Here is a 13,440-nt window from a genome sequence, read left to right on the forward strand (position 1 = left end):
ATAAACCACAAGAGGACCTTGAATAGTTCAAACATGGTAATGTGCCATGTTTGAGTTAAGAGATATCATTAACTCTCATCATCTGAAGTAAAAAGAAAATACAAAACAAAAGAAAGAAAGAACAATGGAAGGAAAGAGTGAAGAAAGGAAGGATGGAGGGGGAAAGAAGAAAGAGCAGGAGGCAGGAATGGAAGAGGAAGTGAGAGAGAAAGATAGGATGGACAAATCTTACTTGAAAAAACATATTTCTTCAGAATAATGGAGGTAACTTGGTTAACAACTACAGGCAGAAATTTTAATTCAAATTGAACAAATTCATGGATATCATAGTTTTAATATGGTGGCAAATCTGAAGATTTTTCAGCAGTTTCAAGTTTGAGATTCTGAAGTAGTATGATACTAATGGCAGCAACAATTGCAATAAGGTTAAGTGCCTGTCATTTATTGCTTGACAGCTGCAGTAGCCATGTTTTGCTTCTTTAAGCCAGATCTGTGGTAGAGTACTGGGCATTTCTCCTGAAACTTAGCCCTTATCTTTGAAACTATTTTTCTCAATGATTGTATAAGCCACTTAATACCCTTTATTGCAGGCCTCTTCTGTTTAAACCACTTACAGTAAATTTTGTTTACAACTAAGAAAACTGACATTAAAACCTAAAAAACGTTCCCAAAAGAGAAGTGTTGCAGGCAAAAGTCTTTTAAAAGAATGGGAGTTTGGACCTGTGATTTGACTGGTTAAATTTCAGTGTAGCAAGAACCTATGTAGTTTTTAAAGGATGTTGCTAGTTTCAATCTAACATAGTGGCTATGTCTTACCGCCTCTGGTCACTGCAAATAAAGGGATTCTTGAAGATATTTTTGGTGACCAAATTTCATCTGCTTTAGTCTTGCCCATGATGGCTCAGTAGGTAAAGAATCTGCCTGCAACGAGGGAGACCTGGGATCACCTCTGGGTCAGGAAAGTGCCCTAGAGAAGGTTATGGCAATCCACGCCATGTTTTTGCCTGGAGAATTCCATGGATAGAGGAGCCTTGTGACCTATAGTCTATAGGGTTGCAAAGAGTTGGATGCGACTCAGAGACTTTCAGTTTCGCTCAGTACTATAAAAGCACGAGAAAAACAACAAATATAGGCGGGACAGGATGAGTCTGGCTGCACTGCAGAATTTAAAAAGGTAAAATAAGTGTCTCAAAGTTTAAATTTCTCTGTTCAACTCATATTGAGATGATCAGAGTCTTGATGCTATAAATATCTCATGTCCTCTTAGGATGACAGAATTGTGCATCAAAAACCAAGTCTTAGACCACAGAATTCCTGAACTGCTAAAATTATGGATTTATTGCCTTGCCTTATGAGAAAATGAAGCCACTGATTGGAAAACATGAAATCCTGAGCATTGGACTGTGGATATGGGGGAGAAAACAGATGACTGAAAATATTCTCAGCTTCTAAAACTTACTGAGTCTCTCTTACTACCATTAAGTTCTTCCACACCTGGCTGAGGAAGCTATTCCTTGATGTCTTCAATACCTTATCTAAGATCATTAAGTGATAAAAGGAAGTATTTGTCTTCTTGCTCAAACTTATTTACTCCATCTGAACTCAAGATCCCAACATCCTCTTGGGAGCCAACTATGCAGTCAATGCTGGGGAAAAAACTTCCTGAATATGTCTCACAAAACTAACTTAAATATGCAGAAGTGTATGGAATATGTGTGTGAAAATGGATTTTATGTGTTCCTTACAGAAAAGTGAGAAACAATTTAATTCAAGCTGGAATAAATGCATGATTAGAGATACAATGTGCTTCTCTAGGTAGCTAGCTAGCACAAATGCTAAATGCTTGTTCAATTAGTTGACCAAGATCTGGATTTGAAAGGTGAGCTATGTTTTTATAGTTCAGATACTAGGAATTCCTTGTTTTAATGAAGAAGGAATGAAATGCCCTACTAAAATAGGAACACTGAAATATATTTATTTGCCAAGACCTATGAAACTATCTACTAATTGCAACTTCAGAAAAGACTCAGAAGACATGTTCTTCACTGTAATTATAAGAAATAAATTGATGAAAACAGTGCCACTTTTATAACCAAAATCTCTAAAATTTCTCTTTTCTTGATAACACAGAGGTTGATGATGAAGTAAAATGATTTCTTAATTTCTTAGGGATCAGAGATGGCAGAGACCAACTGGCAGCACTTTACCACTAGAAAGAAAGTGGACATGAATTTCATAATAGGCGAAAATGTGAATGGTAAAAAGTCTAGCACCAAGGCATTAAGCAACTGAAATAATGGACCCTCTCATCTATACCACTACTGATATCAAGGTCTAAGAAATACAAATCAAAATTTAGTGACCTAGTTAGTCATGGTGTCTCACCAACACCCAGACCTGAGTAAGTTCATTTACCTTATTAAATGAAGAGAAAATTGACTGTCCTTATGGAGGACTGTACAATAGTAACATATATTAATATTGTACTTTTCCTTTTCAGCTTATCTGAGAGAAATCTCTGGGCATTTCTAGATAAGTGGCGGGGCGGGGGGGGTTTACCACCCGGATTGTAAATTTTTGATTTCAAGATCTAAATTTAGATTTAGAAACTAGGATATAGAATATACATTTAACAGATTACAGAGCTAACACTAATTTCTGTGGATCCAAAATACCCCTAAGAAACCATGATCTGAGTGGAGGCTATGATGGTAATGTGATGAACGAGATTTTGTCCTGAGCACACATTACAATTGGCACATTGATGCCTCTATTCAATTCTTTATTTCACCAGTCATAGGTGTATACTTGGAAGATTTCCTCTTCAACTATAAAAAATCTCTTTGTCCCCATGCAGTAAAATCTGTGAAACTAGAGCAATGACCAAACTAAACTAAAACATAGAACTTCCTCTTTTTACTCTTCCTCCTACCAAAAGAGTAAACACACACACCTAGTGGATCTGTGGGGGAATACAGCAGTTAGTGCCACCATAAAAAATATATAAAGTACAAAAATTGAGTATTACCTACATGCAAGTTTAAATTACCTTGTTTAGTCTATATAGAAGACAAACAATTGCACTCATCTCACAAGCTAGTAAAGTAATGCTCAAGATTCTCCAAGCCAGGCTTCAGAAATACGTGAACCGTGAACTTCCTGATGTTCAAGCTGGTTTGAGAAAAGGCAGAAGAACCAGAGATCAAATTGCCAACATCCACTGGATCATGGAAAAAGCAAGAGAGTTCCAGAAAAACATCTATTTCTGCTTTATTGACTATGCCAAAGCCTTTGACTGTGTGGATCCCAATCAACTGTTGAAAATTCTGAAAGAGATGGGAATACCAGACCACCTGACCTGCCTCTTGAGAAATCTGTATGCAGGTCAGGAAGCAGCAGTTAGAACTGGACATGGAACAACAGACTGGTTCCAAATAGGAAAAGGAGTATGTCAAGGCTGTATATTGTCACCCTGCTTATTTAACTTATATGCAGAGTACATCATGAGAAACGCTGGGCTGGAAGAAACACAAGCTGGAATCAAGATTGCCAGGAGAAATATCAATAACCTCAGATATGCAGGTGACACCACCCTTATGGCAGAAAGTGAAGAGAACTAAAAAGCCTCTTGATGAAAGTGAAAGAGGAGAGTGAAAAACTTGGCTTAAAGTTCAACAGTCAGAAAATGGAGATCATGGCATCTGGTCCCATCACTTCATGGGAAATAGAAGGGGAAACAGTGGAAACACTGTCAGACTTTATTTCTTGGGGCTCCAAAATCACTACAGATGGTGATTGCAGCCATGAAATTAAAAGACACTACTCCTTGGAAGGAAAGTTATGACCAACCTAGATAGCATATTCAAAAGCAGAGACATTACTTTGTCAACAAAGGTCCATCTAGTCAAAGCTATGGTTTTTCCTGTGGTCATGTATGGATGTGAGAGTTGGACTGTGAAGAAAGCTGAGCACCAAAGAACTGATGCTTTTGAACTGTGATGCTGGAGAAGACTCTTGAGAGTCCCTTGGACTGCAAGGAGATCCAACCAGTCCATTTTAAAAGAGATCAGTCCTGGTGTTCTTTGGAAGGACTGATGTTAAAGCTGAAACTCCAGTACTTTGGCCACCTCATGCAAACAGTTGACTCATTGGAAAAGATTTTGATGCTGGGAGGGATTGGGGGCAGGAGGAAAAGGGGACAACAGAGGATGAGATGGTTGGATGGCATCACTGACTCGATGGACATGAGTTTGAGTGAACTCTGGGAGTTGGTGATGAACAGGGAGACCTGGCATGCTGTGATTCATGGGGTCGCAAAGAGTCGGACACGACTGAGCGACTCAACTGAACTGAACTGATTACAAAGATAGCCAGTAAGCTGTCTCCACAGAAGAAAGTCAAAAAAGACCCTCAGAATTATCATAGTAATGATCGAGCAAGTGACAATGCACTTATTTTTCAACATCTCAATAAGTAGAGATCAACAGAATATATTTGTTTCCCTCTTTTCAGAACCACTTGTGTGCTTTTACCGTCAGCATTCTCTTAAATTTCCGACTCTACGGCATAGTTTAGTTTCAATCCCGGGCATCACCACATACTGTAAGTCATCATTCTGAACAACTATGGGAACTGCATCAAACTGAAAGTACCTGATGAAATGGAATTATCATGCCCCCAGATACCTTTGGAAGAATCAAGAAATAAAACCTTTCAAAATAAAGGAATCACCTTTCTTAGTGATATTTCTGATAGTCTGGGACAGGTTGGGACATTCCCTCCAAAATGTTTGTTACAATCTGTAACTCATATCATGTTAATCTACCCTCTGATGAAAAAGTCGAAGAGTTTAATACTAATTCAAAACAATTAAAATTTGATCTATTTTAATTCAGAATTAGGATTCTGTACCTGGGCTTATTAAGGTATGAATACTTTTGGTTTTTTAGTTGGGATGAGCTTTTTGTTCTGAGGATAAAATATACATTTGTATAGATTAAAAGAGTGTCAAGATTTAGTTCTTGATAAAGTATGCCCAGTGCAAAATTATTTTAAAGTAAAACCCTAAAAAATACGTTTATAGAAGAATATGATAAATGCACACTCTTTTGTGAGCTGATAGTGAAACATTTAACATAACTGTTTCCAATGGGATTTTTAATTTTCATACTGTGTTGACATATCACTCTCCATCTACCTATCCATCTATCTAGCAGTTATATTTTTTATGACCTAAACTAGTAAGACAAAATAAATGATAATACAATAGGAATGAACAATAGAAGTGTTGTCATGTAAATAATCTAAATGCATTTTCTGTAAAAAAAATTTTATACATCAATGTTTCCAAATCACTAGAAAACTTGAGGAGCTCCATGAAATTTATTCTTTTTCTAAGTTTGAGCTTAATAAAGCATGGTTTGTATTATCCATGATTTTATCCACTTTGCAATTTGACCGTTAATGTTCTTTATATAATTTATGTATTTAAAGTTTTTCCTATCATTTCCCCTTCTCAAACACAATATTCCTTTACCTTTTTGTAAATTACTTTTCCCACCCTCAATCTTCCCACTTCATGTGTGTTTATATTTCTTGACCATGATAATTCCCACAACAACTTTGCAATTCTTTGTCAGTCTCAGTACTATTTGTTGAATTCTACAAGGCCCATCCCATAAATTCCAACTAATTGTAGTATTTAGCTTTCCTTAAAACTTCATCTTTTGACTTGACTATTAATTTACATGCAAAAAAGTATCATTTGAATTCAGATGACTTCTCACAAAAGCAAAATGGTAGACTCCATAATGATTTAATAGCTGGAAAAATGTCTTAAATGCTGTGTAAACACCCATAAATTAATCATTTAATCACTATCCTCGGCATAAAATCATTATTTCTTTTTATAGACTGATGAGCCAGGGTTACCTAATCAATTTCAGTTTCTAGATTAACATATGATTCATATCTTGAAAAAATTACTATTTTTTTCTCTTGTACACGTTGAACATAATTTTGAATCTCGGCTGCTCGTATATCACATTGATGTCACTAATATAAATCAATCAGGAAATGACAGAACAAATTATAAATTTGAAACAGATTAAGAAATAAATCCATTTCTCAAAAAACACTCCATAGAGATTGAAACTAAAGTTGAAATCTGTTAAAAGAAGTTTTGTATAAAAACCACATATGGTACAGATAACTTTCTGAAATTTAAGGCTGAGAAAATATTCAGGCATTAAAACCAACTACTGTAGCCCACTTTCTATAATGTTGGTACTTGATAAATGTCCAGCACTGTGGCATTAAATCTAAGAGTTACTTAAATCAATAATTTTTGTGAAATTGATATTTAGTTGGTCTGAAATGTCAGACAGTGAGAAAATCTCCATCTTGTTTTTATTTTTTATTTTTTGGTAGGTTTGTAAGGATTTTACAGTATGTACACTCTGAAAACTTGGGGGAAAAACAGCAAATCAAAAGTCAACAAAGTTTCTGCTCTGAATACAAATGTTTGTTTTATATGATAGCCATGCCTTGAATAGTCAGATAAAAAAATATTCTTTCTTGATATTTAAAGTATCTGTAGATCAAAAAACATACTGTGCAGTCCTAAAAGGCCAGTAAGTAAAAAACACCTGGAGCAAATATTTATTAATAATTTCATTTAAAAAACAGTTATCTAGTTCATCAGAGAAACATCATTCAGAGAAGGTTATGCAAGCTTAAATAATATGCTACCAGGGGACTACAATTCTTAATGATTGTTCAGTATGCTCTCAGTATGTTAATGGAAGATTCACATGGAGAACCAAGTAAGCTTGAAAGATATTGCATATGAAGGCTGAAAGCAAAAGTTTAATCCCAATATTTTTCTGATGTGAGAAGACAGTTCACATTCACAGAGCACTTGTGGCATCTAGATACTGTGATGAAAAATTAATGTATACTAGTATGCCCTAAGCTGAGTCTATACTGAAGGAAAACCTAATTTTCTCTAATTTTGTCTACCTCTTCTTAGCACTTTTATTAGTTTAACCTTAGGTTAAGGACAAAATGGAGTAAAACATTAAAAAAAAATTTACTGAGGAAAGTGGCATATTGGTGTACAGTGCTTTTTTTTTTGTCATGGAATAAAAAACATGCTATGGATACATTCAACATGGATGAGAACATGAGTGCTTAGAATGATGCTCAGTGAATAATTCAAATATCTTTGTATCCTCTGGGTTACTTTGGAATGTTTCTCTCAGTTTTATCAGTCAAAAACAGCTATGAACCCAATGATACATATTTTTCTTATTCTCAAGAGATAACCACTTCATTTACCTGACACATCCAATAATTCAAATTATTTTGACCAAAACTTGATTACAAACAACATTTTCTTGTCAATCAGATCATTCCACTACCTACAAACTTATACTAACATTACAGGAATTAAGTCTGACCTAATTCAGTCAAACATATCCTATTACACTGTGAGCTCTACTGGCAAGGATGTCCTCACCAAGCAAAGTCCACCTGAGGTACTTAAGAGGTAACCAATTTATTCCATGAACTAAGAGCTGAGGCCAAGGAATAGAAGGAGCATTTCATGTAAAGCCCTTTCCTACACAGGCACCTGTTATTGACAAAAACCAGTGATAAGCTACTCATAGGCTTTGAATGGTTCTTGCCACATAATAGGATGAGTTATTAATCAAGCCATAGCTTGATTTTTAGTTTACCAGACAAGAACTGCTCTATATTGATTTACTTAAAATTAAGTATTTGAGGGGAAATTTTAGGGGAATTAATCATTCAAGCAGCACTATTTTCCCTACTCCTTAACATTTCCAACTTCTTCATATGGAATGTAGATATATTTTCATATGTATGGTTGTTGTACAACAGCTCGCAGTTATTATAATTTTGATAAATGGATTTATCAAAGAAAAGTTGCTTTATGCATTTATAATAATAATAATAGAAACAATAAGAAAACCTTATTTTAATACGCAAAGAAAATTCAGATGTGGTGCCAAACTAATAAACCTGCCTGATTACATGCTACCTTAATGAATTAAAGAAAAAACTTGAAGTGAATAAAACAACAAAAATGTAGATCTGAGCTATAATAATTGCATTGTTCAAAATTATGAGATAAAATATTTTTCACAGATGGATTTGAGCCATAAATATATTTTTTTAATGAAAAAATTCAACTAAAATCTATCTTTTGTTTTCTGTCCATGGATGTGTCTGCTATGAAACTTTAGCTTTTATTTGCCTAAAACTTAAAAAAAAAAAGTCTCAAGGTGTATTCATTCTACTCTAAGTCCTAACCCTCTGGATAATGGGGCCCTGAGCTGGGGAGAAAACTGACAGAGCTTGTCCTAAGGTACATGATTTGGTTGGACATCACACTTACCTGCTTGATTTGTGGTTACATTTACAGACACATACTGCCGGGCTCCTGGGCTCAAGTCGGACACTCCATTCACTGCCTCAATCTCAAAGGTATAGTTTGTGTGAGCGAGCAGATCCACCACCATGACAGAGGTGTTTTTCAGGCCGATTTCCTGGGGGAGGTACCTGACATGACCGCCACACTCGTCACACACACCTGCATGGGAGTTGCACTTCTTGCATGCAATATAATATGACACATCTTTCCTTCCACCAGTGTCAGCAGGAGGAATCCATTCCAGAAAGACACTAGTTTCATTAACATTTGAGATGGCATTCCGAGGAGCTGAGGGGGGTCCTGGTTTGCAAAGTAAAGTGAAAAAAACAAATTTTGAGATGATAAAATTAGGCATTGCTTACTACACAAATTTCTGGCCTGAAGGAAAAAAAAATAGCTTTGCAATCATTGTTTTAAGCAGGGCAGAATGCAAGAATTATCAATTTGTAATAATCTTTGAAAAATCTTGTTATAGTTTTGTCGGGACAATAGTAGGGTTTAAATATTATAGAAATGATTTATCTTGGCAATGTAACAAGTTCAATTAAAGACGATGTTTTGCTTAGTGTATACATAAAGAATTATGGAATAAAACTATGCATGCAAAAAATGTAGATAAAATTATGTATTCAAATAGTGGCAGGTTCTTTGGCAAGTGCAAAGAAAAATTCTCCTTGGGCATTGACGTGTTTAAGTCCTCAATGATACTTGTTCCCTGAAAGCTAGGAATTAAACATGAAGGATTTACTAAGCAATGAGTACAGGTAGAAAGAGGATTTATTAGTGTGGCTCTTGACTACAAATTCTACAGAAATTAAAAAGGAAAAACAAAAACAGCCTTAGTTTATCTCAAAGGAAGTTGCATATCTACTGATAAGCCACCAACAGAATTTGGAACCTCCCTCATATGACAAAAAAAAAAAAAAAAAACAAAACAAGAATTTAAGTAGTTGATCAAAATTACAAACTATAATAAAATTTTGCATACTTTGATATGGTTTTAACATTGTGGTTTGGCAAAACTGTGCATTTTACTTAACTGAAAATCTGAAACTTATTTTAAAAATTATTCTCCAAAACACAATTAAGAAGAATGAATGTGTTCAGACCTTGAAAAATCAGCATAATAAATTTATATATAAATAGCAAATGCTATCCACGTGTATAATACTGTATTTCTGAAATAGCAGACCAAAGAGAACTAAAATTGGTTACCTACCAATTGTAACCAATGCATTACTCTGGTGGGGGGTGCTGATAATGAGACAAGCTATGAATGTGTGCAGATGAGAGATATATGGGGAATCTCTGTATCGTCCTCTTAATTTTGTTCTGAACCTAAAAATGCTCTAAAAAAATAGTGTCTATAAAAGAATTAACTGCATATTGTCTGACTCTAGAGTAGATTTTTAGATACTGAGACTTACAGCTTCAGTCCACTGTTAATATTATATGATCAGATGTTCTTGAAGAGAAAACACATTTAGATTTGTTTCAGAATTACTTAGCAAAAATTTCCCAATAGGGAATAAAATGGACTATGAATGGTTCATAGGCGTAAATTAACCTACTCAGGATGACAGCTTAGTTATCTTAATATGTGCTGTCTGTTCTAAACATAGAAGTAAATATTAATTTCTACCTAACATTTATTAAGCCATGACTTCTGAGGACTAAATTTAAAAGTAATAAGAAAGTTACCTAGTATTCATAAAACATCACTTAAAGAACTCCATAATGTAAAAATTGCCAGTTTTGATTAAAAAATATCTACCTTTGCTGTAGTTGTGGTTGAATCCTGTGAATATTCCCATACAATCTCACACACTCCAAAATAAAAGTCACTTTTAAATTGAAACAAATACTTAAGATGAAATACAACTCTTTTTACTATTGCCTTTAACTTTTCTAATAGTGGAAAATTATGGCAAAAATGTAATTTAAGATCAAAATGTTACAGGTTACTTTGTGAGAAAAAGGTAAAGTATACTTGGAATAGGTCTGCTTCAGAAGATATCAAAATTCTGAGTTTTTTTCCTGCCAACTTAACTATACCCACAGTTTCCATCTTTCCTCTAAATCTGTAAAACTGTATCATGGTCTAACTCTTCTTCTGACTCTGCTACCAATAGCCTCTCAGCATGAGAGTGGGGGCACATATGGCTCTCAAAGTCAAAATGAAACTCATATATACAAGGGAAGCTCTAAAGAAGAGGTAATCAGTGAAGACTTAGACTGACACGCACCAAAAAATAAGGTAATGAAATTCTACTGTCCTGCTAATAGACATGATGTATGAACCCAAGTAGAGCTGTGACAGGCACCCTCAATTTGAACAGATTCATTAGAATCTGAATTTTGTTTTTTTTCTTTTCCTCTAGGTTTGTAGCATTTGGTGTTCCAGAGTACCAGAAAAAATATTAAAAGGAGTTGAATCATAAATTTAAAGAGCCAAACAGACATAAATCAAGTGATCTCATCTGATCTAGGGTATCATCATATGTGGTATTTGTGGTATTATGAATGCAACTAAGAACAGAACACACACACTCACAGACTATTTATTAGAAAGATCTTCTGCAGGACTCTCTGTCTTTTTTGAGAAATGCATACAAATGAGTGTTCCTCTGAGACACAGTAGTAGAAATGCACACACCTGGATACAGAGAAAATATAAACCTCAGGTCCTAAACAAGAGCTAAGCAGTCATTGACACCAGAGCATGGGGTCTCACCCATTCCCAAACCTAGTAATTTTACAGAATGGGAGGCTCATATTCATGCTGAGAAAGAGACTGATCGTGGTTGGACTACTTAAAGAAAAGAATGCCTATAAAATTGATGAAACTGAAATAAGTCAAGATATGATTTTCTCTAATTCACCAAAGTACAGTCTAGCCAACATCTCCCCCCACTATTTGGGTTTTATTTTGCTTTGAATAATTGAAGAAATTTCCACTGCAACCAAGATACATCACATTCAATCTCACTTTATATCTCCTCCATTCAAATGTATCCTCTTAAGAAAGGTATACAATAATGTCATTTACTTATGTGAAGAGGAATTGTTTATAGTTAGTAACCATCTAATCCATAAAGTATCAGAATGTGATAAAGAATGATCTTTAACACTATAAATTTAATATCAATGATTTGAGAAACAATGCATATACATTTCACTGACATTATGAAATTCAGGCACTGAAATTCAGATAAAATTTCAGTTGTGATTATTTAAATAAAGAAATCGTATGTCTTTATATATGATACCAGAGAGTACTAAATTTCAAAAAATTTGTCTTCATCTTTGAAGGCAACTACAACCTACAGGGATCTAAAAGAGTACGAAATGGGACATCATGGAAAATGAATGGTAAGGGGAGTTGGGATTCACTATTCTTCCCTTTCATTTGTTTTTGTTTGATTTGGTATAGAGATGAAGACAGAAAAACTAAAGAAGTACTGTTATCAAGCAAAATAACATGTAAATTTGTTTCCTTCTCAGAAATATGTGGCACAGTAGAAAAACAAAAACACCAAAATACTGATAGATATGGAAGTATCCACTGCAAATGTTGGAACAAAATGTTCATTATTCATCCAAGATTATCTGACCATATACTTAATAATAGTTAAGGATGCTCACTGTTAAAAAAAACACAACCACTTGAAAATCTTAGTTGACAACTGGTTTTATATTTGCCTCTTAAATTTGATTTGCCAACCCGCAGCACTCCATGTTCGTGTAGTGTTTCCTGTCTTATAAATGACCTTCTCATTGGTCTTTGCAGCTTAGTGGGGCAGGTTACAACAAGAAGATAGAAGTATCATGTACTGGATATTTTTGTGATCAGAAAGTTGGCTTGGAAGAAGAGGAAGAAAAATAAAAACAGTTTACCAGGAACAGGGGAGTGGATTTGTCAAAGTCATGTTTGGCTACCACGAGCACTCAAATAAATCATAAAGGAAAAAAAAAAGAAAATTATTTGTGGCCCAGATGTTGAACTTGAAATAAGGGAAAACAGATTCTTCCCACTGTAAATGATAAAAGAGACTCGGATTTCTTAATGTTCACTCAAGAAGATTGGATTCTGGTGAAATCCTATATTGGCAAATTAAACATTATGCCTGTTTTGGGGAAAATGGTAATAGAATGTAACAGGCTCCATCATGCTATTTTTTCAAACTGGTGAAGGTTAGCATCACCAAAGATCCATGGATTTTCCTTACTTGTGCATGCCATTGTGGGTGGATCAGACTCTCTCCTGAAATAATCCTTTTCACAGACACAAGAGGTTGAAGCTTCCTCATGGGTGTAACTGTGAGGTGGACATTTGCTGCAGCTCTGGCTGTGAGGTGAGGCTTTGAAGAACCCAGGTCTGCACACTGTCAAAAGAAATAAGAGACTAAGCTTTTCCCTGGAACAGATGCAGTGTTTGCTTTGTGAATAATGTCATTATTTTGACTAGTATACACAGATTTCATGTAACACCATCCTTTCATTAATTTCAAAATTTTTCATAAGTTTCTGAATCATAAATAACAGGCTATTCATCCAGATAATCAAATATTTATTTAAAGTATTTAAATCAAACATAATTGGAATATATTTATAATGATTCTTATGCTACAGGAAATATAAAGATGGTCATATGTATTTAAAACAAAGTGCTTTGAATATAACTTTCATTTATGCTATTATTAGAACAACTTATGTTGAAGAAAAACAAAATTTCAACTATGCTCAGAGAACAGAATGGTACACAATAGTTGCTCAAAGTTTTGTTGTTGAATTAATAAGTAAATTAACTGTGTGCTTAGTCACTCAGTCGTATCCAACTCTTTGGGACCCTTTGGATTGCAGTCCACCAGGCTCCTCTGTCCATGGGATTTTTCAGGCAAGAACACTGCAGTGCGTTGCCATTTCCTCCTCCAGGGGATCTTCCCGACCCAGGAACTGAATTCACATCTGTGTTTCCTGCA

The 13,440-nt window shown here is 34.8% G+C and overlaps 1 protein-coding gene across 1 annotated transcript in view; it reads right to left on the reverse strand.

The window, feature by feature from the left end:
- Positions 1-7,043: 7,043 nt before the first annotated feature.
- The window catches only part of LOC120861596 (ephrin type-A receptor 5), a 126,833-nt gene continuing 120,436 nt past the window's right edge, over positions 7,044-13,440 (reverse strand). Inside the window, exons 3-5 of the mRNA XM_040237320.1 lie at positions 12,688-12,843; positions 8,423-8,758; positions 7,044-7,048 (exon numbers count right to left, since the gene is read on the reverse strand). Coding sequence (XP_040093254.1) covers positions 7,044-7,048; positions 8,423-8,758; positions 12,688-12,843 — 497 coding nt within the window. The remainder of the gene's footprint in view (positions 7,049-8,422; positions 8,759-12,687; positions 12,844-13,440) is intronic.

The sequence above is a fragment of the Oryx dammah genome, unplaced genomic scaffold (assembly GCF_014754425.2).
Source record: "Oryx dammah isolate SB20612 unplaced genomic scaffold, SCBI_Odam_1.1 HiC_scaffold_3, whole genome shotgun sequence".
NCBI classification, from domain to species: domain Eukaryota; kingdom Metazoa; phylum Chordata; class Mammalia; order Artiodactyla; family Bovidae; genus Oryx; species Oryx dammah.